The 25,925-nt window shown below is 42.0% G+C and overlaps 1 protein-coding gene across 1 annotated transcript in view; it reads left to right on the top strand.

Moving 5' to 3' along the window:
• The window catches only part of ARHGAP27 (Rho GTPase activating protein 27), a 117,731-nt gene that overhangs the window by 33,720 nt on the left and 58,086 nt on the right, over nt 1-25,925 (top strand). Inside the window, exons 5-7 of the mRNA XM_075276796.1 lie at nt 282-349; nt 6,915-7,002; nt 20,852-20,953. Of these exons, the coding sequence (XP_075132897.1) occupies nt 282-349; nt 6,915-7,002; nt 20,852-20,953 (258 nt within the window). The remainder of the gene's footprint in view (nt 1-281; nt 350-6,914; nt 7,003-20,851; nt 20,954-25,925) is intronic.

Below are 25,925 nucleotides of genomic sequence, written 5' to 3'. Positions count from 1 at the left end.
TTGTCTGCTGCAAGGAGGGAGCACACACCTTAGATAGTTATCCCTATTGCTAGGAATAACGGGAAGGCTTGTGGTGCCTTTGATGTGCCATGAGTAGAGAATCATAGGGTTAAGGCTAATCACGACAGCCTTGAAGTTTTTACAATAGTAATTTATCCCTTATGTTGTGTTCTAATATGTTGGATAAACCCAGTAGTTCTGTGGGATTTGAGTTCCATCTTTTTTTGGCTTCTGATCTGTTTACCAATCTTAGATTCTTTTTATTATTGTAATCATTGCAGGCCAAAAGCCTGGAAAAAGCAGGAGTCCTGCACAAGACCAAGATAGCTGAAAATGGAAGGCAGCTGCGGTGAGTGGTGTCATTGCAATTCTGTACTTTACCCCTATGCAGGTTATGAGTGTAATCTGGATGACTAGGGGTGCAGTGTGCTTGATATTTTTCCTGTGCAGGTGACAGATGTAGAATGAATATGGCTCTGCTGAGAATCTGTACAGCAGAGAAACTCAATTGGCATACCTTGGTCTGAACACAGACTGTTGATTCCCGCTCTCTAGATCCCTGTTTTCTGGATCTATAGTGTGCAAGGAAAGTGTAGCGGGCATGTAACAGAGCTTTCTCTCCTAACTTTTGTATAATGACAACCATTAGGTAAAAATTTGATATTCCATCTGCTATTCTCTCTTGCAGTGATAGTTCATAATAGTGTCAAGAGGGAACAACTCTTTCTTGTATCTGCTACTTTTATGTAAACAACAGGGACATCTGCTTTCGCTATTGTATTCTATCATTGCCACAAGGAAAACAATCAAGTTATCAGTCCTTATACTGACAGTTGTTATTATGGTGTGGGTACATGGTTGTCAGATGAACACAATGGGGATACTATACTGTGTGGGGGAACTATGGAGGAATTATTCTGTGGGGATAATATGGGGACACTATGCTGCCTGGCATTGCATTTCGTGGGAGACATTACACTTTGTTGCTCCATTATGGGTCATAGTACCCTAAAGGGGAGCACTATGGGAGTGTTATACTGTGTGGAAAAACTATTGGGGCAATATACAGTATGAGGACAATAATAGGCATAGTACTGTGAGAGGGCACTAATAGGGCATTGGAGGTCACTAACAGGGATTTATATTGTGTGAGGGCATAGACATTTTCCTGTGAGGGGCCACAAAGAGGCATTATACCATGTGGAGGCCAGTCACCTGCTTACCCCCCCCCCCCCACACAAAAAAATAAAATAAAAATAAAAATAAATTGAGTTTACCTGCTACTAACTTCACATGCTGCAATAAACATACACAATACACAGAGTTTTAAAACCGTTTTTAAGAATGCTTCTTACTGTATTACTTCAGTATCAGAGATCAACAATACAGTATTAACCGTTTCCCAACATCTGCCGTAATTGTACAGCTGATCCCGGGTGTTTAAACATGGCAGCCGGGCGGCCGCCATAGCCACCGGGCATCTGTTTTATACAGCAGACACCCATTGCAGGCAGGTACCCCTCGTGTGCCTCAGTCAAAGCCTTGTCCATTGTACCGGTGCCACTCATTTTCACGGGGATTGCCGTCACCCAGAGCAAGTTCCCGGGCCGGCATCCCGTTGCTATGGCAGCTGGGAGCCTTGTGAAGACCTCCCAGGCCTGTCATTCAATACTTTCTATTGAAGGTTACTTTATGTAGCGTGCAATAGAACTGCCGTTTTTTTGCAATACAAAAAGTTCAAATGACACCACTTTCTGTAGAATACATAAAAAAGTACTTAAATACTGTCAAACACCTACACATCAAGTATCCCTGTGTCTGAAAATGTCCACTGTACAAATCTATAAACTTAAGGGTAAGTTCACATGGGGTCTTTTGGATCGGAATCTGAGGCGGAGGCCGCCTCAGGTTCCAATCCAAAAACTGGGTAGCTGCGACTGAAAGCCGGTGCATTGCACCGGCATCCAGCCGTGCACTCTGCTCCAGATTAGGCCCAATGAATGGGCCTAGTCCAGAGGAGGAAGTTTCTTCAGGCCGAATTGCGAGGCGACTTGGCCTGAAGAATGAGCATCTCGCTTCTTTTTTCCGGGAGCCGGAAGAAACAGCTCCCGGAAAAAAAACTCCTGAGCAGCTCCCATTGATTTCAGTGAGAGCCGTCTTCTGACCAAAGAACTCCGTGTGAACTTACCCTAAGTGTTCCCTAGAACTTATGAAAGCACTTAATTACTTAAAATATTTTTCCTGTACAGTAAATGCTGTAGCAGGAAAAAAAAATAAATCAAAAGTGCCAAACCGCCATTTTCTTATTGTTTTGCCTCTTATAAAAAATTTTTAATAAAAAGTGATCAAAGCAATAGCAATTGCCCAAAATGGTATAACTAAAAAATTCACCTGGTCCCACAGATAAAAAAAAAAGACACCCTATGCATCCCCCTAAACGGAAGTATAAAAAAGTTACAAGTATCAGATTATGGCAACTTTTAGAAAAATAAATTTTTGGATTTTTTTTAGAGGTTCAAATGTAAATAAAACCATATAAATTTGGTATCCCCGGAATCATACTGAAACATAGACTACAGATAACCTCTCATTTTGGCTGCACAGTGAACACCATAAAACAAAGCCTGTAAGAAAGTCTCACAAATGCACTTTTTCTTCAAATCCACCCCGTTCTGAATTTCTTTCCAGATCCCAGTAGTTTGTTCAGAATAATTAATGGTAGCATCATGAAGAAAAATTTGTCCTGCAAATATTAAGACTTCATATGGCTCTGAGAGCAGAAAAATAAAAAAAAGTTATGGCATTTAGAAGGGGGAGTCAAAAATGAAAATAAAAAAATGCCTGTGACGGGAAGGAGTTAACAATGAACACATAACACATCTTCTGCTTGGTGGATGAATGAGAGACTTTTCAAGCGGACAGAAAAAACCTACATGTCAGGTTTTTCTGTCGACTTGAAAAGTCGGACATCTTTACAAACGAACAGTGAAGGACAGGCACGGAGTGCAAAAGTCGCACCCGATCAACATTTAAATGAATTAAAAGTGTCACGGACACAGCTAGTGTCCGCTCCTAATGTCCGTGCCAGATTTTGAACGGACACTAGGAGCGGACACTACCTGTCGGACACTGACGGTAGTGTAAACGCTCCCTTAGAGATGAACGAATACCGTTCGATCGAGTAGGTATTCGATCGAATATTACAGTATTCGAGATATTTGATTCCGATCGAATACCAAGCGGTAAATGCAGTAAAAATTTGTATTCCCTCCCACCTTCCCTGGCGCTTTTTTTGCACCAATAACTGTGCAGGAAAGTTGGGACAAGAAGCAGGAAAATGTAGGCATCGGAAAAAAATAGGAAAAAGTCATTGGCTGGCGAAATCATGGGACCTCCGATTTTATAAGAATAGTGTCAGCCATATTCGTGTCAGATGCGGTTTGGAGTTGGGTAGGGAGAGACGTTGTGCTGAGGGCTAGAGAGGATTTAGGTTTGGATAGGTAGGAAAAATTAAAACCAACAGCTCTTTTCAGAGCTAAACTACTTCAACAGTGTACAGTATATACACCACTAGTATACACTCACCGGCCACTTTATTAGGTACACCTGTCCAACTGCTCGTTAACACTTAATTTCTAATCAGCCAATCACATAGCGGCAACTCAGTGCATTTAGGCATGTAGACATGGTCAAGACAATCTCCTGCAGTTCAAACCGAGCATCAGTATGGGGAAGAAAGGTGATTTGAGTGTCTTTGAACGTGGCATGGTTGTTGGTGCCAGAAGGGCTGGTCTGAGTATTTCAGAAACTGCTGATCTACTGGGATTTTCACGCACAACCATCTCTAGGGTTTACAGAGAATGGTCCGAAAAAGAAAAAAAATCCAGTGAGCGGCAGTTCTGTGGGCGGAAATGCGTTGTTGATGCCAGAGGTCAGAGGAGAATGGCCAGACTGGTTCGAGCTCATAGAAAGGCAACAGTGACTCAAATAGCCACCCGTTACAACCAAGGTAGCCAGAAGAGCATCTCTGAACGCACAGTACGTCGAACTTTGAGGCAGATGGGCTACAGCAGCAGAAGACCACACCGGGTGCCACTCCTTTCAGCTAAGAACAGGAAACTGAGGCTACAATTTGCACAAGCTCATCGAAATTGGACAATTGAAGATTGGAAAAATGTTGCCTGGTCTGATGAGTCTCAATTTCTGCTGCGACATTCGGATGGTAGGGTCAGAATTTGGCGTCAACAACATGAAAGCATGGATCCATCCTGCCTTGTATCAACGGTTCAGGCTGGTGGTGGTGGTGTCATGGTGTGGGGAATATTTTCTTGGCACTCTTTGGGCCCCTTGGTACCAATTGAGCATCGTTGCAACGCCAAAGCCTACCTGAGTATTGTTGCTGACCATGTCCATCCCTTTATGACCACAATGTACCCAACATCTGATGGCTACTTTCAGCAGGATAATGCGCCATGTCATAAAGCTGGAATCATCTCAGACTGGTTTCTTGAACATGACAATGAGTTCACTGTACTCCAATGGCCTCCACAGTCACCAGATCTCAATCCAATAGAGCATCTTTGGGATGTGGTGGAACGGGAGATTCGCATCATGGATGTGCAGCCGACAAATCTGCGGCAACTGTGTGATGCCATCATGTCAATATGGACCAAAATCTCTGAGGAATGCTTCCAGCACCTTGTTGAATCTATGCCACGAAGAATTGAGGCAGCTCTGAAGGCAAAAGGGGGTCCAACCCGTTACTAGCATGGTGTACCTAATAAAGTGGCCGGTGAGTGTATATACTAATCTCCAGAAATTTCACAAAAGCCCTTTTTAGGGCTCAAATTCTCCACCACTGGTATACACTATATACCTGTCCCATAGGGGTGAGAAGAAAGCTGTATACTGTCATCCGGTATATACGGCAGTATATACGCCCAATATATCTACCGTCTGTGTATACAAAAATAAAAGTATACAATCCATCAGTTTGTGAACTCACTCACTCACTTATTCCTGCAAATATATACAAAAAAAAAATTAACATTTGTATACATCTCAAAATGTGCAAGGCTAGCGCAAAGGGATGGGGACGAGGCTGGGGGCATGGAAATGCAGCTGGGGAGCAAGGTTGCGGTCAAGCTACAGCGCATCCAATGGCTACTGGTGAGGGGCAGCCAGCAACGCACTTCTCCACAATTCCTGGCTTGATGGCTACATTAAGCAGAGTGCAGGGTACAACATTGACCAGGCCTGAGCACCAGGAACAGGTGTTGCAGTGGCTAGCTGATAACGCTTCCAGCAGCTTTTCCACCAGCCAGTCAGCCACTACCTCCAGTCGTCTTCCATGCCCAATCTTCCCAGCAGAGTCATCCCACCTTTGCCCCCTCCCAGGATCTGTTTTCGGGTCCTTTTGCCATCTTGCACTCTGTTCAACCACTTCCCAAATCCCAGGAGCTAACAGATGACTTTCTGTGTCTTGATGCCCAAACACTGGAGCATCCGCCATCTCCTGGCGATTTTGTGGTTGTAGACCCGCAACCCGTCATCAGTGATGATGATGAAACACAGTTGCCATCAGGGCAGGCTGTTGTCATGTGTGGTGTGCAGGAGGAGGAACAGATTGAGGAATTGGAAGAGGAGGTGGTGGACAACAAGGCGACCAACCCGACCTGGGAAGGGGTGATGTCTAGCGAGGAAAGCAGCGTAGATCTGGAGGCAAGCACAGCACCAAAAAAGGTGGCTACAGGCACGCTTATACCATCAGGTCCTCCAGCTCTGTCTGCTTTAATCTTCTTCATTTCCCGACACACCATAGACTCCTGCAGGATCAGATAGTCAGATTGCAGTTGACCGCAGGTCGGTGGGGGTTGGGTCTTGGTGTGTGAGGAGAGGGGGGTTGACTGACATGCTGGTGGAGAGAGCATTGACTTGGAGTCGAATCTATTGAAGAATAGATTAAGCTCGTTAAGCCACTTCCTGTCCCCTACTGTTCGATGCCCTGTCTTTTCCTTGTGTCCTGATATTGCCTTAAGGCTATTCCACACCTCCGAGATTCTACCCTCCCCCATCTGTAGTTCCATCTTCTGCCTGTAGTTGGTTTTCCCTTCTCTGATCAATTGTCTTAGCTGTTTCTGCACTGCCCCCAGACCTAAAAATTCTCTTTTTGTATATGAATTCTCAATTTGTATATGAATGTGAGATTGAACATGAATTTTAGATGCAAATATGTGTTTTAGTGCATTTTTCAAAACATTATTTGTGTTTGTCACAAAGTTGCAAGGTGGATGTGGCTGTTGATACATATGCATTGAGACATATGTAATCTTCAGCTTCTTTACTTTTCAAAAAATATATAGGGTTTAGGGGTTCACTTGCTTTCTACAATGTATAATCCCTACATTTTATAGGATGATACTTTTTTTTACATTTCCACCTTCAAAGTACATTTTTGTTCCTTCTTGTTCTGGTGATTTTCTGAAGAAACATGCATGTGGGTGTAGGCCTTAGTGATATGTATGAACTCTGCACATGTTGAACTCTTATTTTTAGGAGGTTTAGTGCATATAATTTTTTGATTGGTTTCCACTTTTACCAACTAATATACTTTTAAATAAATCATTCACTTTAAATCAAAATTGCATGAAAGTGCCTGTTCGCATACCGTACCAAGTGGCATTCTGACAATGCTGCAGGTGTCTACTTTAAAAAAAATATATAGATATGGGGGGGGGGGGGGGGGGGGTTGGATGATTTAATGTTGCAATTTAGGTTTGATTTGTCCATCTCAAAACTGTGAAAAAAGGCTATCGGAAGTGCAATTTTTTTTTTACCTCATATGTGCTAATACAGTTATGCCTCACTTTATCTATTAATTTATATCTAAGTGACCATTTTCTTTTCTTGAACAGAAAGAACTGGGGATCATCCTGGACAGTGCTGGAAGGAGGAATATTGACATTCTTCAAGGATACAAAACATCTCTCATCCAATAGCCTGGTGAGGTTGTTAGTATAGAGGCATTCATACAGCTATATTTTGGCAAGATGTAGATTATATGTGCGACATATATACTTACTCTATAATGATTATAGAAGAGAGATGTAGTTTATTTGGGGGATGTAGATTATACAGACAGGCTATTATTGTATAATGGTTATGCAGTGGTTGACACATTTAGCAACTTAAAGGGGTTGTCCAGTATAAATTAACCATTTCTAAGTCTCCCATGTCCCCCTCCAACTTTCTAATATATCTATTTATTCCATATTCTATAATTTTTGACTAATATATGTAGATTATGTGACCTACATATATTAGACCTTTTTACCTTTCTGCCGAAGTAACGGGTCATTGGTATAATCCATATCCTGACCCGTTACATCAGTGTAAAGGCCTCGCCCCCCATCCCCATTGTATTTACCATCTCCTCTGTATCTGGGCCTGACGTGTCATCTAGGGAAGGCCGCCTCCTCTTCTTCTGTGTGTACGCGCAATAGTGCCTGGGAAGCTGGCACACAATACTTGCCTAGCTTCTCTTGCTTCTAGTCTGGAGCTGAGCCACAACGTCACTTCCGAAAGTGATGTCTGGCCCGACTCCAGGCAGTGAAACAGAGACAGAGTCAGAATCTCCTCCGGTCCAGGCAGACGTCAAGAAGAGGAGAAGACAGAAAGACAGGTAAGTATGGTGGAGTTAGGGGGAGAGGGAAAAGGTTGGGGAGTGGACTGTGTTAGTTGGGAAAGGCCAGTAGTGTGTGTGTGGGGGGCCTAACTAGAAACACAGGAAGCTACACAAAGTAAACAAATGCAGAAGATCTCAGGTGCTGCTATCAGAAATCACTCAAAACACTGCTACAGGCATTTGGGTGCAGTTTTTAACCCATTAATAGAAGTAATAGACCTTTTTTTAAAAAAAAAAAAAAATTCTCAGAAAACCCCTTTAAAAACCCCATAAGGACACAGCCAAAAAATGCGTTAAGGAACAGGCCTCTTTTTTTCAAAACTGACGTGTCACTTTAAATGGCAATAACTTTGAGACACTTTAACTTACACAAGTGATTTTGAGATTGTTTTTACGTAACACATTATACTTCATGTTAGTGGTAAACATTAATCAATATTTTTGTATTTATTTATTAAAAAAACTAGATTTCATGGAAATTTGGAAAAAATAGCTATTTTCAAAATGTGAAATTCTCTGCTTTTCAGGCAGATAGTCATACCACCCAAATACATAAATAAATACTATCTCCCATATCTCTGCTTTATAATGGCATCATCTTTTTATTGTATTTTATTTTATTTTGGATGTTAGAAGGCTTACAAGTGTAACAGCTATTTTCCAGATTTACAAGAAAATCCCCCAAAATAATTTTTTTAGGGACCGCTTCAGTTCTGAAAGGAATTATAAAGGCTTATATAATAGAACCCCCTCCTCCCAAAATCACCCCATTTTCAAAACTGCACCCCTCAAATTATTCAAAACAGCATTTGGGATGTTTGTTAAAGCTTTAAGCATTTCATAAGAATAAAAATAATATGGAGGTGAAATTTAGACATATCATTTTTTATCACTAATACATTCATTTAGCCCTAAAATTAACACATTCACAAAGGGTTAAAGTAGAAAATGCATCTGACCGTTTATCGTGCAATTTCTTCCAAGCACAGAAATACCCCACAAGTGGGTGTAAACTGATTTTTGGGCACACAGCAGTGCATGGAAGAGAAGGAGTGACACAGGGTGTTTGAATGGCAGATTTTGATGTAATAGTTTTAATGCACCATGTCTCATTTGCAGAGCCCCCAAAGTACCAAAACAATGGAAACCCCATCAAAGTGACCCCATTTTAGAAACTACACCCCTCACAGAATTCATCAAGGGGTATAGTGAGCATTTTGACCCTACAGCTGTTTCACAGATTTTGCTAACATTGGCATGTGTAAATGAAAAATGACTAAAATGTCACTTTATCCCCAAAAATGTTTTGATTTTCACAAAGGGTTAAAGGAGAAAAAACACTCCACAGTTTGTTAAACAATTTCTTCTGAACACGGAAATACCCCATTTGTGGTCATAATCTGCTGTATGGGAATATGGAGGGGCTCAGAATGGAAAGAGCTTCATTTGGCTTTTGGAGGGTGGATATTGCTGGAATATTTTTCAGGTGGCATGTCACATTTACAGAGCCCCTAGAGTACCACAATGGTGGAAACCCCCTAAAAGTGACCCCATTTTGGAAACTACACCCTTCATACAATTTATCTAGGGATAGAGTGAGCATTTTGGCCTCACAGCTGTTTCACAGATTTTATTAACATTGGGACGTAAAAATGAAAAATTACTTTTTTCCAATAAATCGTCCATGTAGCGCCATATTTTTAATTTTTGCAAGTAGTTAAAGAATTAAAAACACACCACAGTTTGTTACACAATTACTTCTGAACACGGCAATACCCTATATGTGGCCATAATCTGCTATATGGGTACATGGTGGGGCTCAGAATGGAAAGAGCGCTATTTGGCTTTTGGAGGGCTGGTAAAGTTTTCAGGTGCCATGTCGCATTTGCAGAGCCCCTAAAGTATCATTACAATAAAAAAAAAACCCTCAAAAGTGACCCCATTGTAGAAACTACACCCATCAATTAATGTATCAAGGGGTATTATCATTTTGAGACTAAAAATGCTTCCCAAAAAAATAATGTACAAAATGAAAATTTTAATTTTTAAAGAAATATGCCATGTCAGTGCCCAATATGTTGCACTCACTTTGTGTTGTCAGAGACCTGCACTCCTAAAACTATTAAGGGGTCATCCCGAGGGGCAAAAAATTATATATGTGGGTGTAAACTGCAGTTTGGGCGCACAGTAGGGCGCAGGAGGGAAGGAGCGCTATACGGCTTTTGGAGTACAGATTCAGATGTTTGGTATATGGACGCCATGTCATGTTTGTAGAGCCTGTAAGGTACCAGAAAAGTGGATTCCCCAAAGGTGTGACCTCACTTTGAAAACTGCACCCCTCAAAGAATTTATCAGGGGGTGTAGTGAATATTAGTATCCCAAACGTGACTGCACAGTGGATGGTGAAGAGGGAATATGTAAGCTGTGCGGAGTACATTGCAAACACCAAATTCCCTACTATGTCCCAGTAGCTCCTCTGACTGGGGGAGTCACTCTGGGGGTCACTTCTGGTATATTTTTGCTCATAAGCTGTAAAACTGGGGTGTCCGGTGATATACGCTCACACAGCTTATATATTCCCTTCCTGCCGTATTCTAATAATTTGGCGATTTTGGGGGGGGTTGTCTTCACATTTCTAGATGCTATATTTTCTTTATTTTTCTGGTGCCGTGGCCATATAAGGGCTTGTTGTTTGTGGAACGAGATGCATTTTGTAATAACACCATTTTTGGGTGCCTACAACTAATTGAATACATTTTATTAACTCTTTTTTTGCTGGATTTAAAAAAATAAAATAAAAAAAATAAAAAATCAATTCTGTCATTGCATTTTACCTTTTAAATTTTTCGCCATGCAGTGTACAGTATAAGTAACATTTGACCTTTATTCTGCGGCTCGGTACAATTACGGCAATTGCTCATTTATATTATTTTTTATGCAATACTAATTCTGCAGAACAAAAACACATTTGGGGACATAAATCAATGTTTTTTGCATCGCCGTTTTCTGAGAGGCGTAACATTTTTATTTTTCAGTTGACAGTATTGGTTGAGGGCTTATTTTTTGTGGGAAAACCTGTGCTTTTTATTGGTACTGTTGTGGAGTGCATATGCCTTTTTGATCACTTTTTATAGCATATTTTGTAAGGTAAGATGTCGAAAAATCACTACTTCAGGCGGGGTTTTTCCATTTTTTTTTTCCCGTCGTTCACTGAGTACATTAATTATTGTTTCAGTTTTATTGTACAGATTGTACAGTTTTATGCTCTGCGTGGCAAAACCGTTTTTTTAAAAAAAAACCGGACACAGAGTACTGCATGTCCGACTCTGTGTTTGGTTTAAAAAAAACATTTTGCCGCGGAGAGCATAAAACACTCACTGGCGCTCACGGCCGGACACTTTTCAAACCCATTCAAATGAATGGGTTTGAAAGATACCTGCAGGTTTCCGTCTCCTGCCCAGTTTTGAGCAGGAAACGGAAACCTGCATAACGGAGTCCCGGGCGCAGATGTGTACGAGCCCTAACACCCGCCCCATTTACGCCCGCACTGAGAAGCGGGAACTGTATACATCCATGAGGTATTATTACCTCATGGGTCGTTAAGGGGTTAAGAATCTGTGTAAGTGTATGGTCATACACAGTAGTGCTGAATAAATGCTGGGGCATTCACTTGTGTACACTGGGCGGCATATTCCTCTGTGTATTGTAACAAGCAGGTACTTAGTTTGATGCTTCAGTCATGTCCACAAAATTCCAAGGAGTGCGTTACCCCATGTTCAGTCTGCCTTGAGGACACACAGCTCCTCTTTATTATATTCCTCTGTTGTCTGTTTTCTTTTTTAAAATCATGTATATATTATAAATCATTGCTGGGTGTAAATTTGATCGAACAATAAACTATGAAACTTGCAGGAATATTCAGTGATATTCTTTAGATAGGTATGAACTAACCTCTTGGGACAAATGGTGTGTATGTGTGTATATATGTGTGTATTGGGTTTGCCAGCCTTAACTTCAGGCAAACACAAAATAAAATCCTGCTTGTCTGAGCGACTAACTAAACAGTAATGTTAACCTAACTATACATGTGGCTTACTGCCAGCCACGTGAACAAAACAAGAACAACTTTGTCTCAGGACCTAGGGATACTGGACAGACCCATACACCTCCTTTCACTCCCTGGATCTGTATTGGAGTACAGAATCTTCAGCATTTTTCTGGCCCAGTAATGAGCCAATGACTCACACTTGGAGTGGAGGACTACTCAAGATCTGCACTGGACCACATATAAGATAAAACCTAGGGGAGATATAGCGAGATTCTAGCACCGTGCCTGTCACCTTCTCACATTCCCCTTAGTTCAAAACAGAATTATTTCATCTAGGTACACTTGCACACAGTTTTCAAAGAATGTATGCTGAAGATAGTTCTTAGTTAAAGGGGCTCTATCAGCAAAATCATGCTGATAGAGCCCCACATATGCGTGCATAGCCTTTAAAAAGGCTATTCAGGCACCGTAAAAGTTATATTAAACTACCCCCCCGTTTTAAAATAATAACCTAAAAAAGAATCTGATCTACTTACGGAACGTGCACCCTGGGCGGGCATTCAGGGTGTGTCTTCATCTTCTTCCCCGCCTCTTCTTCCTCTGATGTCTTCGGGTCCCGTCCTCCTCCGGCGCTCGCGGACACTGATATAAAAAAACGGCCTGGGCGCATGCGCAGTAGCATGCGGCTTCTACTACAGCTACTGCGCATGCGCCCAGGCTATCACTGTCCGTTCGCGATCGCTGGAGGAAGACGGGACCGGAGGAAGAAGAGGCGGGGAAGAAGATGAAGACACACCCTGAATGCCTGCCCAGCATGCACGATCCGTAAGTAGAGCACATTCTTTTTTAGGTTATTATTTTAAAACGGGGGGTAGTTTAATATAACTTTTAAGGTGCCTGAATAGCCTTTTTAAAGGCTATGCACGCATATGTGGGGCTCTATCAGCATGATTTTGCTGATAGAGCCCCTTTAACCACATGAGGACCGCCGTACGTAAATTTACGGCCTCATGTGCTGGTACCTAAAGACCGGACTATTGCCGAAATACGTCCGGCCTTTAGGTACCTTTCTGGCGGGGGGAGGGGTGCGGGGGGGACAGGGGTTAGGTGTTACTAACACCTAACCCCTTCCTCCATAACGTCCAGTCGGAACTGAGTCCGACTGGACGTGTTAACCCTTTCGATCGCGCCGTCAAACATCACGGCGCGATCGAAAGGGATCCGCCGATATTTGAAAGTGATCGGCACCCCCCGCGGCGAGATCGGGGGGTGCCGATGTCAGTAGAAGGTAGTCTGGGGTCTGGCCAGTGACCCCAGACTACCGGAGCCCCCACATACCTGGTGATCCTGCCAGGCGGTGGAGGAAGTGAGCGATGTGTCTCACTTCCTCTGCAGCTTACAGGACACGAGCAGGCTCATGTCCTGCTCGTGTCCTGTCTGCTACTGTGCTGAATCAGCTGATGCTTTCATCAAAGCATCAACTGATTCAAGTGTCCTAAAGGGACACATGAAAAAGTAAAAAAAAAAAGTTTTAAAAAAAAAAAAAGTGTATGAAAAAAGTAATAAAGTTCTAAAGTCCAAAAATCCCTTTTTTCTATACAAAATGAATTATATAAAAAAAAGCACTAAAAATTAAAAAAAGCAATGCATATTTGGTATCGCCGCGTCCGTAACAACCTGTACAATAAAACTGAAATAATATTTAATGTACACGGTGAACGTCGGGAAAAAAAAACGGAAAAAACTCGCCGGAAGTAATGATTTTTCGCCATCTCACCATACAAAATATGCTATAAAAAGTGATCAAAAAGTCATATGCATCCGACAACAGTACCAATAAAAAGCACAGGTTGTCCCGCAAAAAATAAGCCCTCAACCAACACTGTCAACCGAAAAATAAAAATGTTACGCCTCTTAGAAGATGCGATGCAAAAAACATTGATTTATGTCCCCAAATGTGTTTTTCCTCTGCAGAACTAGTAACACATAAAAAAATAATATAAATGAGGTATCACCGTAACCGTACCGACCCGCAGAATAAAGGGAACATGTTACTTATACTGTACGCTGCATGGCGCAAAATTAAAAAAGTAAAACTCAATGCCAGGATTGATTTTTTTTTTTTTTAAATCCAGCAAAAAAGGGTTAATAAAATGTATTCATAAAGATGTAGACACCCAAAAATGGTGTCATTACGAAATGCATCTCATCCCGCAAAGAATAAGCCCTTATATGGCCGCGTCACCAGAAAAATAAAGAAAATATAGCATCTCACAATGTGAAGACAAAAACCCTCAAAAATCGCCAAATTATTAGAATACAACTGGCGGCGTCAGGAAGGGAATATATAAGCTGTGCAAGCGAATATCAGGGGACACCCCAGATTTACAGCTTATGAGGGAACAGACACCAGAAGTGACCCCCAGAGTGACCCCCAGAGTGACTCCCCCAATCATAGGAGCTACTGGGACATAGTAGGGAATTTGGTGTTTGCAATGTCCTCCGCAGAGCTTATATATTCCCTCTTCGCCATCCGCTGTGCAGTCACGTCCGGGATACTAATACTCACTACACCCCCTGATAAATTCTTTGAGGGGTGCAGTTTTCAAAATGGGGTCACTCCTGGTACCCCATGGAATCCACTTTTCTGGTACCTTACAGGCTCTACAAACATGACATGGCGTCCAGATACCAAACATCTGAATCTGTACTACAAAAGCCGCATAGCGCTCCTTCCCTTCTGCGCCCTGCTGTACGTCCAAACTGCAGTTTATGACACATGTATGACACATGTATGACACTGGTGTACCCCGGATAATGCACGTAATGTCATATGTGGGTATAAACTGATATTAGGGCACAGCCGGACACAGAAGGGAAGAAGGGTCATTTGGTTTTTGGAGCACAGACGGTTTGGTTTTTGGATGCCATGACACTTTTGTAGAGCTGAAACGCTAGTAAAGTGGAATCCCCTGATATGAGACGTTATTTTGGAAACTACACCCCTGAAGGATTTCTCCAGGGGTACAGAGAGCATTTTTAACCCCCAAGTGTTGCTATAACTTATTATCCATAAATGAATACGAAGCGGATTGTGAGAGGTGAAAATGACCATTTTTCCAGGAATACGTCCTTTCAGTGCGTAATATGTTGTGTCCACCTTGTATCAGAGATGAACGCTCTAAAAGCTGTTGTGCCTGGGATACCCGTTTAACAGTTTTTGGAGTGTCTCTGCTGACATAAGTCGGGCACAACATGTTGCACGCTGAAATGGCAAATCTGTAAAATTTTCATTTTTAACTTCTCTATCAGTTGCGATTTCATTTCTGGAAACTAAATAAATGCAACACTCAAGGGTTAAAAATTCTCGCTACACCACTTGATAAATCCCATCAGTGGGGTAGTATCCAAAATAGGGTGACATGTCTGCGGATTCCACTTTATTGGCAATTCAGGGGCTTTGCAAAAGTGGCATGACGTCCAAAAACCAAACTGTGCTCCAAAAACCAAAATGCGCTCCTTCCCTTCTGTCCCCGGCTGTGCCCAAACAGCCGATTCTACCCACATATTGGTATTAAGTCCGTTATCCGGGGTACACCAGTGTCATACATGTGGGCATACACTGCTATTTGGGTACCCAGCAGGGCGCAGATGTGAAGGAGCAATATGTGCTTTTGGAGTGCAGATTTAGATTCTTCGTTTTTGGACACCATGTCACATTTGCAGAGACCATAAAATTGCCCCTACAAAATGGGGTCACTTCTTGGTGAATTCCAGTTTACTGGCACCTCCAGGGCTCTGCAAAAACAACATGGCACCCAGAAAGTCCCTCTAAATCTGTACCCCAAAAGCTAAAACGCACAGTGGTCCTTCCCTTCTGAGCCCTGCTGTGTGCCCAAGCAGCAGTTTACACCCACATATATAATTTTTTGACCCCCGGGATGGCCCACTTAATAGTTTTAGGAGTGCAGGTCTCTGACAACACAAAGTGGGTGCAACGTATTGGGCACCGAAATGGCATATTTTTAAAAATTTCAATTTTCATTTTGTACATTAAATTTTTGGGAAGCATTTTAGGCTCAAAATGATAATACCTCTTGATACATTCCTTGACAGGTGTAGTTTCTAAAATGGGGTCACTTTTGAGGGGTTTCCATTGTATTGATACTTTAGGGGCTCTGCAAATGCGACATGGCCCCTGAAAACTATTCCAGCAACATCTGCCCTCCAAAATCCAAATAGCGCTCTTTCCATTCTGAGCCCCACCATGTACCCATACAGCAGATTATGGCCACATATGGGGTATTGCCGTGTTCAGAAGAAATTGTGTAACAAACTGTGGGGGGCTTTTAATTCTTAAACTATTTGCAAAATTAAAACTATGGCGCTAAATGGACGATTTATTGGGAAAAAAAGTAATTTTTCATTTTCACGTCCCAATGTTAATAAAATCTGTGAAACACCTGTGAGGCCAAAATAATCACTCTACCCCTAGACAAATTCTATGAGGGGTGTAGTTTCCAAAATGGGGTCACTTATAGGGGGTTTCCACTGTATTGGTACTTTAGGGGCTCTGCAAATGCAACATGGGACCTGAAAAATATTCCAGCAAAATCTGCCCTCCAAAAGCCAAATAGCCCTCTTTCCATTCTGAGCCCCGCCATGTTCCCATACAGCAGATTATGACCACATATGGGGCATTTCTGTGTTCAGGAGAATTTGTGTAACGAACTTTAGGGAGCTTTTTCTCCTTTATCCTCTTGTGAAAATTTAAAATTTGGGGCTAAATTGACAGTTTGTTGGAAAAAAAGTAATTTTTCATTTTCATGGCCCAATGTTAATAAAATCTGTGAAACAGCTGTAGGGTCAAAATGCTCACTGTACCCTTTAATATGTTCTGTGGGGGGTGTAGTTTCCCAAATGGGGTCACTTTTAGGGGGTTTCCACTGTATTGGTTCTCTAGGGGCTCTGCTAATGCGACATGGCACCTAAAAATAATTCCAGCAAAATCTGCCATCCAAAAGCAAAATAGCGCTCCTTCCATTCTGAGCCCCGCCATGTTCCCATACAGCAGATTATAGCCACATATGGGGTATTGCCGTGTTCAGGAGAAATTGTTTAACAAACTGTGGGGGGCTTTTACTCCTTTAACCCCTTGTGAAAATGAAAACTTTGGAGATAAAGTGACATTTTAGTAATTTTTCATTTACACATCCCAATGTTAGTAAAATCTGTGAAACAACTGTAGGGTCTAAATGCTGACTATACCCCTTGATGAATTCTGTGAGGGGTGTGGATTCTAAAATGGGGTCACTTTTGGGGGGGTTTCCATTGTTTTGGTACTCTAGGGTCTCTGCAAATAAGGCATGGCGCTGAAAATTATTCCAGCAAAATCTGCTGTTCAAACACCCAGTGTCGCTCCTTCCCTTCCATGCACTGCCGTGTGCCCAAAAATCAGTTTACACCCACATGTGGGGTATTTCTGTGCACGGGAGAAATTGCACAATAAACTGTCAGATGCATTTTCTCCTTTAACCCTTTGTGAATGTGTTAATTTTGGGTCTAAATGAATGTATTAGTGAAAAAAAATGAAATGTCTAAATTTCACTGCCATATTATTTTTATTCTTATGAAATGCTTAAAGGGTTAACAAACATCCCAAATGCTGTTTTGAATAATTTGAGGGGTGCAGTTTTGAAAATGGGGTAATTTATGGGGGTTTCTATTATACAGGCCTTTATAATTACTTTCAGAACTGAAGTGGTCCCTAAAAAATTGGTTTGGAGAATTTTCTTGTAAATCTGGAAAATTGCTGTTACACTTGTAAGCCTTGTGACGTCCAAAATAAATTAAAAGACAATCAAAATATGATGCCAATATAAAGCAGAGATATGGGAGATAATATTTATTCATGTATTTGGATGGTATGACTATCTGCCTGAAAAGCAGATAATTTCACATTTTGAAAATTGCAATTTTTTTCAAATTTCCATAAAATTTCCTAGTTTTTTTTATAAATAAATGCAAAAATATTGATTAGTGTTTACCACTAACATGAAGTATAATGTGTTACAAGAAAACAATCTCAAATTCATTTGTGTAAGTTAAAGCGTCTCAAAGTTATTGCCATTTAAAGTGACACATGTCAGTTTTGAAAAAAGAGGCCTGGTCTTTAACATACTTTTGGGCCTGGTCCTTAACCGGTTAATACCCAGTATATATTGTATAGGTATTATTATTTTTTTATGCCTTTCTTTACTGTATGCTCCATACCCCTCTACTGCTATATAGCGCTAACCGAGGAGGGTGAGAAAAGCACTGTATTTATTGGTTATAGCTGTATGTTCGGGCTTGTTGCCCTGCTGCAGAATTTTGGAGAAAATCAGATGTCTCCCTGATGGTATTGCATTGTGGATAAGTATCTCACTGTGTGTCTCAGAATTAATTCAGATCAAATCTACAGCTAAATTTGCTGAAATGCAGTCATAAACTTGCAAGGAACATCACCATACTTGCCTACAGACACTCATTATTTTTATTGCTCCCCGAATATTGACTGATTAGTCCAGAGCACTAGCTGCTATTTCTCTGTAACCCAGTTCCTATGTTTTCGTGCGCAATTGAGTTCCTTGGCTTTGTTTTCACTTCAGAAGGTTGAGCTTTTTAGTTGCAGTTCTTCCATATAGACCACTTCAGGTCAGACTTCTCCAAAAAGTAGATGTAGATTTGTCCAACTCTTTTCTGCCAGTTCTGAACTTGTAGCGCTACTGGACATCTTCTGATTTCAAAGGGAAGTAAGCATGACATGTTTTTCATCTGCAGCACTAGGTTTTGCCTGTTTCCTGGTTCCTCTTGAAATTTGGCTGTAACAGAAGGCAGTTCGTACAATCAGAGAAGTCGAACTTTATTCTCCAGTAGAATCTCAACCTCAAATGCACTTTCAATGTTATTAATAACTATCTTCAGTGTAATGAAGTACAAGGAGTGGTGTTATGGCCCCCACGACCCCAAGATCGAGTCTGATTGAAATTAGTTGTAGAGAAAGATGTTTTCAAGAATGTTTTCTATGATATGCCTGCTGATCTCCTTTAAAAATTGTGGGCAAGTACATGAAGAGGAATTGATGCTGTTTTAGAAGCTAAGAATTGGTATTGATTTGATTTAGATTCCTCTCTTGCTATTTTACTTAACTGTGTTAATTGAAAAACTGTTAACACTTTTATTTTTAATGCTTACTTTGCAGTATTTTTCCACACCTGCCTAAAACTTTTGCTTAAAACTATACATGCTACATAATAAATGTCAACTTAATATTTTCTAAATCTACATAGAACATATTATATATGTTTATTGTATAATAAAGGTATATATTATGAAAGTGTGCTAATGTTTAGCGTAATGGGATCAATGTGTGCACACTCCCTGGCCTCAATGCCCAAGGTATTGTGTCTGTCTGTGTAAATCCCCTGCTGCACCACTTTCCCTCAACTTCTATGATCCTGTTGATGCCATCAACCCCCCCACCCACCTTGCTATCTGTGTGTCGCTGCTCCTACCTTGAAGGAAGTGCCCACTCACCTTACCACTTGCACTGGAGCTTCACTCAACCTACCTCAACCCTTGCTTCGATGCCTTCTCTTCAGAACTCCTGACCCTATGGACTGCAGATCCTTTTGCCAACCAGGACTGAATAACCGGCCTCTTCCATCCATTCTCAAGGAGTTTGCGGCCTAGTAACTCCAGAATCAATCACAGTCTTCACTTTTCATCCAGTGGGGACTGTCCTTTCTTATGTATTCCCTACTTTGAGCATGTCAATGTATGTGTATGCATACTTATGTAAAGCTCCACACAGTGGTGAACCTAGTCTTTCTGCTGTCTGAGGCGGATGATCAAAAGACGCCCCCCCTTGAATGCATTGCAGTAATATTTTGTTACTTATAGGAGACATCTTCCCACATTTCCAGGCTCTTCCATTCCATGATCACTTCTTCCAACTGTAACTTGACTCTGTAAATTTTGCAACATAGGTATCTTTGACCCCTTACAATGGCACAAAATACTGTGGGGCATAATAGGGGTTGCAGGGGGCCACTGTGAGGCATAATAGAGGTCGCAGGGGGCCTTTGTGTGTCATAATAGAAGTTGCAAGGGCAACAGTGGACCCTGCAACCTCTATTATGCCCCACAGTTGCCCACCCAACTCTATTATGCTGAAAAGACCCCTGAGTATAATAATAGCAGTAGTTGGGGATCGCAGCCTGGGTCCGGGCCTGCTCATGGCCGCCCCCCCACCCATGTCCTATAGCAGAAGGGAAACAGGTGGGCAGCCATTAGCAAGCCCGGGGAGGTAGGTAAATAGGCCGCTACCTGCTGGGGATACTCCAGCAGGTAGCGGCCTATTAAAAAAAATAGTGTATACTTACCTACCTTTGCGATCCCTTGGCGCTGCTGCTTCCGCGCTGCCTCCTCTTCACCTAGCAAAAGACATCTGCGTCTGAGCACAGGCAGCGTGATGACGTCGTCTGCGCTCAGCCGCAGATGTCTGTACCAGCACAGGATAGGGCTGCTCGGTTTGTTTTCAGAGCGGCCCTGTTCTGGAATAGTTTAGGTAGGTAAATAAATAAATGTCCCGTGGCCGCCCCAGAAAGTGCTGCCCAAGGCGTCCACCTCACCTCGCCTCACTAGAGGTGCAACCCTGGCTCAACAACACTGTTGTTGTTAAATTGTTTATTTGTTGTATTGTTTAAACAGAGCTGAGGAATTACCAATTGTTCCCACAGGGACTGATAAAGCATTGATTTCTACTATTTTATTTTTAGAAAATGTATAGTGCAATACAGTATACAGGGAGGTGTTTATTATATTGAGACTTGTATGTATGTTATATAAGAAGTTTTATTATAAAAGATATATTTAAGAGATGTTTTTTTACATGGAAAAATGTGAATAATGTGGTAGATGTGCTAAGCTCATAAAATAAGTAGAGCATATGCTTCATGCAAGATCTACAAGTTTGGGCCTAGCACCATGCCACCCCTTTATTTGTTCTACTGTCTAGAGAGCCTCCATTCCTCATGACATTATTATATGTCTCTGTTGTATTTTCATTCATTTAGAGGCAGTCTCTGCTCACGGTTCCGGAGCACACAGTCACATTACAGGGTGCATCACTCAACTGGGCCACTAAGGACAAGTCTAGTAAGAAGCATGTCATAGAAGTGAGTGCCACAAACCACCATATGTCTTCTGTACCATGTATTGTGATGTATTTGGTGTCTTATACCCTGTATATCCCCCTCATCTTTTAAACCATCTTATCTTTAATCTTTTTATATCCTTTATATTCCCTGTGTAGCCTGTATCTTGGATGTAATGTGATATTTGAGTGGGTTTTTTCCCCTTAAGAATGAAAAGCAGACAGCAATGCTTCAGCGGGTGTCTTCTTGAAAGCATACCCAAATTTAGGAAGCAGACAAAACAATTACAAACAGGGCTAAAGCACAAAGAAACTAGAAGGTTTAGAATGATCTAGAGTAAACCACACAGGGCTGCTTAAACCATAGGGCAAACTATGCACTTGTAACAGGCACTATGGTAATAGAGACTATCTCAGGACAGTCCTGTACAGTGGTTCCTGTCCCACTGGTCCAGGTGATAAATAAATGCCTATTTCAACTCTATCTGTGTCCTCAAGATGCTAATACAGTTGAATACAATGGTGCAACATGGAGCTATCAGCCCTGTACTTCACCAAATTGTCTGAAATATAAAAAAACAAAAAACTTGATAGTCTTCAGTAGTTGATACCTTTTTAATGGCTAACTAATAATGGTTTGGGGACACTCGTCCACATCAGGGAGAGTGTGTGCCTACATAGCCAGTACGGAGACTTACAAATCATTCCTGCTCCGCTAGGGATTATGGGTAAAAAATATGCAAATCTATTCTCCTGGATGGAATTAGGAGAACAGAGTGCACTCTGTACACCACCCTATAGAGGGCAGCATCCTTGACATCATGAACGACTCAGTTATAAAGTCTTTTAATCATGATGTGGATTTAATTGCCAAATCAGTATTTCTGTCCCAAAAGGAACAGATTCCCAGCTATGGACAGCGCTGTTTCGGCCTATTGGGCCATCCTCAGCATAGCGTAGGGATACTGATTTAGCATGGTGAGAGACTATAGACCAGGGTATGGGGGCACTCGTCCACATCAGGGAGAGTGTGTGCCTCCTAATTCCATCCAGGAGAATAGATTTGCATATTTTTTACCTATAATCCCTAGCGGAGCAGGAATGACTTGTAAGTCTCTGTACTGCCTATGTAGGCACACACTCTCCCTGATGTGGACGAGTGTCCCCCATACCCTGGTCTATAGTCTCTCACTCTGCCAATCAGTATCCCTACGCTATGCTGAGGATGGCCCAATAGGCCGAAACAGCGCTGTCCATAGCTGGGAATCTGTTCCTTTTGGGACAGAAATACTGATTTGGCAATTAAATCCACATCATGATTAAAAGACTTTATAACTGAGTCGTTCATGATGTTAAGGATGCTGCCCTCTATAGGGTGGTGTACAGGAGAATAGATTTGCATATCTTTAACTAATAATGATGACAGATTTCATGAGCAAAGTTCACCACTAGAGATGGGCAAATCAAATTGTTGTAAGCCAGATATGACCCAAATATTCAAAATTGTTTGATTTATTTTTTTTTTTAACTAAACTGAATAGTTTGCAATTGATTCATCTTGAGCAAACTTTCTGGCATCCATTGACTGCCTTTCAGCAAATAGTAAGTGGTAGATGGATACTTTGCAATGCTGATTTCACAAACAGAATATAATGCTCTTTACCAGGAGGAGAAGAGCCATTGTACTGATTTAGTCAATCAAGGGATTAAACATGTTATACATTACCGCGTAGTCCAGAGCAGTTGCTCCATTTTCTACTGGAAAACAATCTCAACAGTTGCATTAGAACCACAGAATAATAGTAGGAGGAGACGTAGAACAAAGTTTAATTAGATTGTATCAATTACAGGCAGATGATCAGATAAATCATAGCGGTGGGGGGAAGAAGAATTTCTCCAATGTGCTGTGTGAGCATGACCGCACAGAATTCCACACACTAGCCAGTTACAGTGGCTTGCAAAAGTATTCATACCCCTTGAACACCTTTTTTCACCTTATGACCATAAACTTAAATGTATTAACACATAAATACACGCCAGGGCCCCACCCCCACCTCCTTGCTCAAACCAAACCAGTTCCTTTTGCACCCAGCTGCCATCTGGCTACAATCTGATCTTCACAGAGTCTCAAGTGTGTAGGGAAATCAGAAAGATAAAAACAGATAAGGCTGGAGGACCCAATGGAATAAGCTCAAAAGTCATTAAAATGTGCAGAGACCAGCTGTGTGGTGTTATTAGACAGATGTACAATATGAGCCTGAAGCAGAGTATGGTACCACAACTGTGGGAAAACATCTTGTGTGGTTCGAGTTCCAAAGACTCCTCATTTGACCGACCTCAATGGCTACAGATCTGTAAGCATTGACATCCCACTTGACAAAGGTCTTAGAGAGACTGGTTCTGGCACATCTCCAACCTCTGGTAAGCTCTGCCATGGACCCCCTCCAGTTTACCTATCACCGAGGCATTGGTGTGGATGATGCCATCATCCACCTTCTTCACAAAGCTCTTTCTCACCTGGAGAAACCAGGGAACACTGTGAAAATAATGTTCTTTGATTTCTCCAGTGTGTTTAACACCATTCAGCTAGGCCTACTGAGAGACCAGCTGGGCCTTGTTGGAGTGGACCATCACCTGTCCAACTGAATCCTAGACTATCTCACAAACCAACCTCAGTATGTGAGAGCCCAGGGCTGTGTGTCTGACACTGTGATCTGTAGTACGGGGGTACCACAAGGTACGGTTCTTGACCTTTCCTCTTCACACAGTACACTGCTGACATTAGGTCCAACTCATCTAACTGTTACTTTCAAAAGTACTCCAATGACTCTGCAGTAGTAGGTCTCATCACAAACGAAGACGACAGAGAACACAGGGACTTTAACCAGGATTTTGTGGAATGATGCAGGGGAACTACCTCAGAATTAATGCTGGGAAGACCAAGTAGATGGTGGTGGACCTTAGTAAGTGGAGATATACTCCAAAACCAGTGGACATCCAGGGGACGGGCATTGAGATAGTCAAGACCTATAAGTACCTGGGTGTGCTCCTCAATAATAAGCTGGACTGGGCTGATCACCTGGATGCACTGTACAGAAAGGGTCACAGGAGGATGAGGGCCTTTGGAGCCCAGGGGGCACTTCTTAGGGCATTTTTCAACTCTGTGGTAGTGTCAGCCATATTCTTTGGAGTGGCCTGCTGGGGGAGTAGCATACCAGTCAGGGATAGAAATAGACCTGACAGGCTGATGAGAAAGGCCAGCTCTGTCCTGGGGAGTCCAGTTATGCTCACCTCTCCTGGACGTGAAGTGGTTCCTGGCATCTTCTTTAGGCCTCCTCCAGCATGTGGTGACGTGGAGAGAGGCCATTGCAGACGAAGATGGAGGCGGTGCTGGAGATTTCTCTTGCAGCATTGGAGAAGCCCCAAGTGCTGTTTGAGCACTGGGGACCACCCCCAGTGCTGTGAGAGAACTCATTTGCATACCAAAGAAAACCCGGATTTCTACCGAAGACATCTAAGCGAGCCTTCACACGGAGTAAACACGTGTGTATTTTTGCAAAATACATGTGTAAAAATACACATGTAAAAATAAGAATCCCATTGACTTCAATGATATTTTTTACACGTGTAAAAATACGCCTTTAAAAATACACCTGTAAAATGTCATTGAAGTCAATGGGAGTCTTATTTTTACACGTGTATTTTGCAAAAATACACGCGCGTTTACTCCGTGGGAAGGCTCCCTAAAGGTAGGAGAAGAATAGCCTTTCTTAAGGCTATTTCTACGTGTTAGTCAGAAAAAAAGGGTATCCAATGATAGGATTCCATTAATGTATAAGTCAGTGAAAACCACATCTGTGAAATTTGTGTGCAGGAGGCCTAAGGCTGAGGCCTAACGTTACAGAAATGCAGCATTTTTTTTGCAGATTTTGCTGGGTTTTTTTGCACCAAAGCCAAGAATGGCTACAAAAGGAATGGGAAATATAAAGGAAGCTCTTATACTTCTACCTTCTGATCAATCCACTCCTGGCTTAATCTCAGAAAAAGGCAGCAAAACGTGCAACAAAAAAGCTGCATTTCCACAACGTGGGCCCCTTCCTTAGGCTAAGGCCCCATGTTGTGAAAACACAGCTTTTTTTTTGTTACACAATTTGTTTGTTTTTTTTGGCCAAAGCCAGGAGTGGATTGAGCAGATAATAGAAGTATAAAAGCTTGCTTTATATTTTCCATTCCTTTTGTAGCCATTCTTGGATTTGGTTGAAAAAAAATGCAGCATAATCTGCAACAAAAAAGCTGTGTTTCTGCAACATGGGGTCCCAGCCTTACGGTGTTTCTTTTAGGTGGTGACACACTGTCTACCCAGGTGTGGCTATTGGCAAATCCAGTTCCCAGGTACCAGTGCTGTCATTTTGGGGTAAGTGTGACACTCATTAATTCCTAGCTTGGGTTTTGCTGTTACCGCACAGGCAGGAATTAAAAGTGGCTGAAATGAATCTTTGTTTACTTAAAAGTTAAAATACTGGCGGCCGGAGACTGGATGCAGTATCTAGGTACATAGTGCATCACTGCTCTACAGGTGTTACCTCTCTGCTACCAGGCACATACATTTATCACTAACTAGCAGGTGGACCCGGCTTTGCACGGGTATATTTTATTTTTTGTTTGTGTAGTGGCCCTATAAGAATTGCCCAGTTTTGCACTCATGTATTTTGTATGTTTGCGTGTGTGTCTCTGCCTGCGACTTCATCTGCGTGTTGTTGGTGTGGATGATCCGCCTATATTCAGCAAATTGCTGCCGTCGATGGTTTGCCTGCTCCGGTGTTTCGGCAGCTCTTAAGCTGTCTTGCTGCTGAACTTGTTCCTCACGCTATGCCTGTGATTGTTCCGGCATCTGAGCGTGTTGTTGGCGTTGATGATCCGCCTTCTCTGGCATTTGGCAGCTGCAAAGCTGTCCTGCAGCTAAACTTGTTCCTTGAGCTGTGCCCGTGATTGTT

This window comes from Leptodactylus fuscus, chromosome 6, assembly GCF_031893055.1.
Source record: "Leptodactylus fuscus isolate aLepFus1 chromosome 6, aLepFus1.hap2, whole genome shotgun sequence".
Lineage (NCBI taxonomy): Eukaryota > Metazoa > Chordata > Amphibia > Anura > Leptodactylidae > Leptodactylus > Leptodactylus fuscus.
The sequence above is the reverse complement of the archived record's forward strand: the minus strand, read 5'-3'. Positions and strand labels throughout refer to the sequence as shown.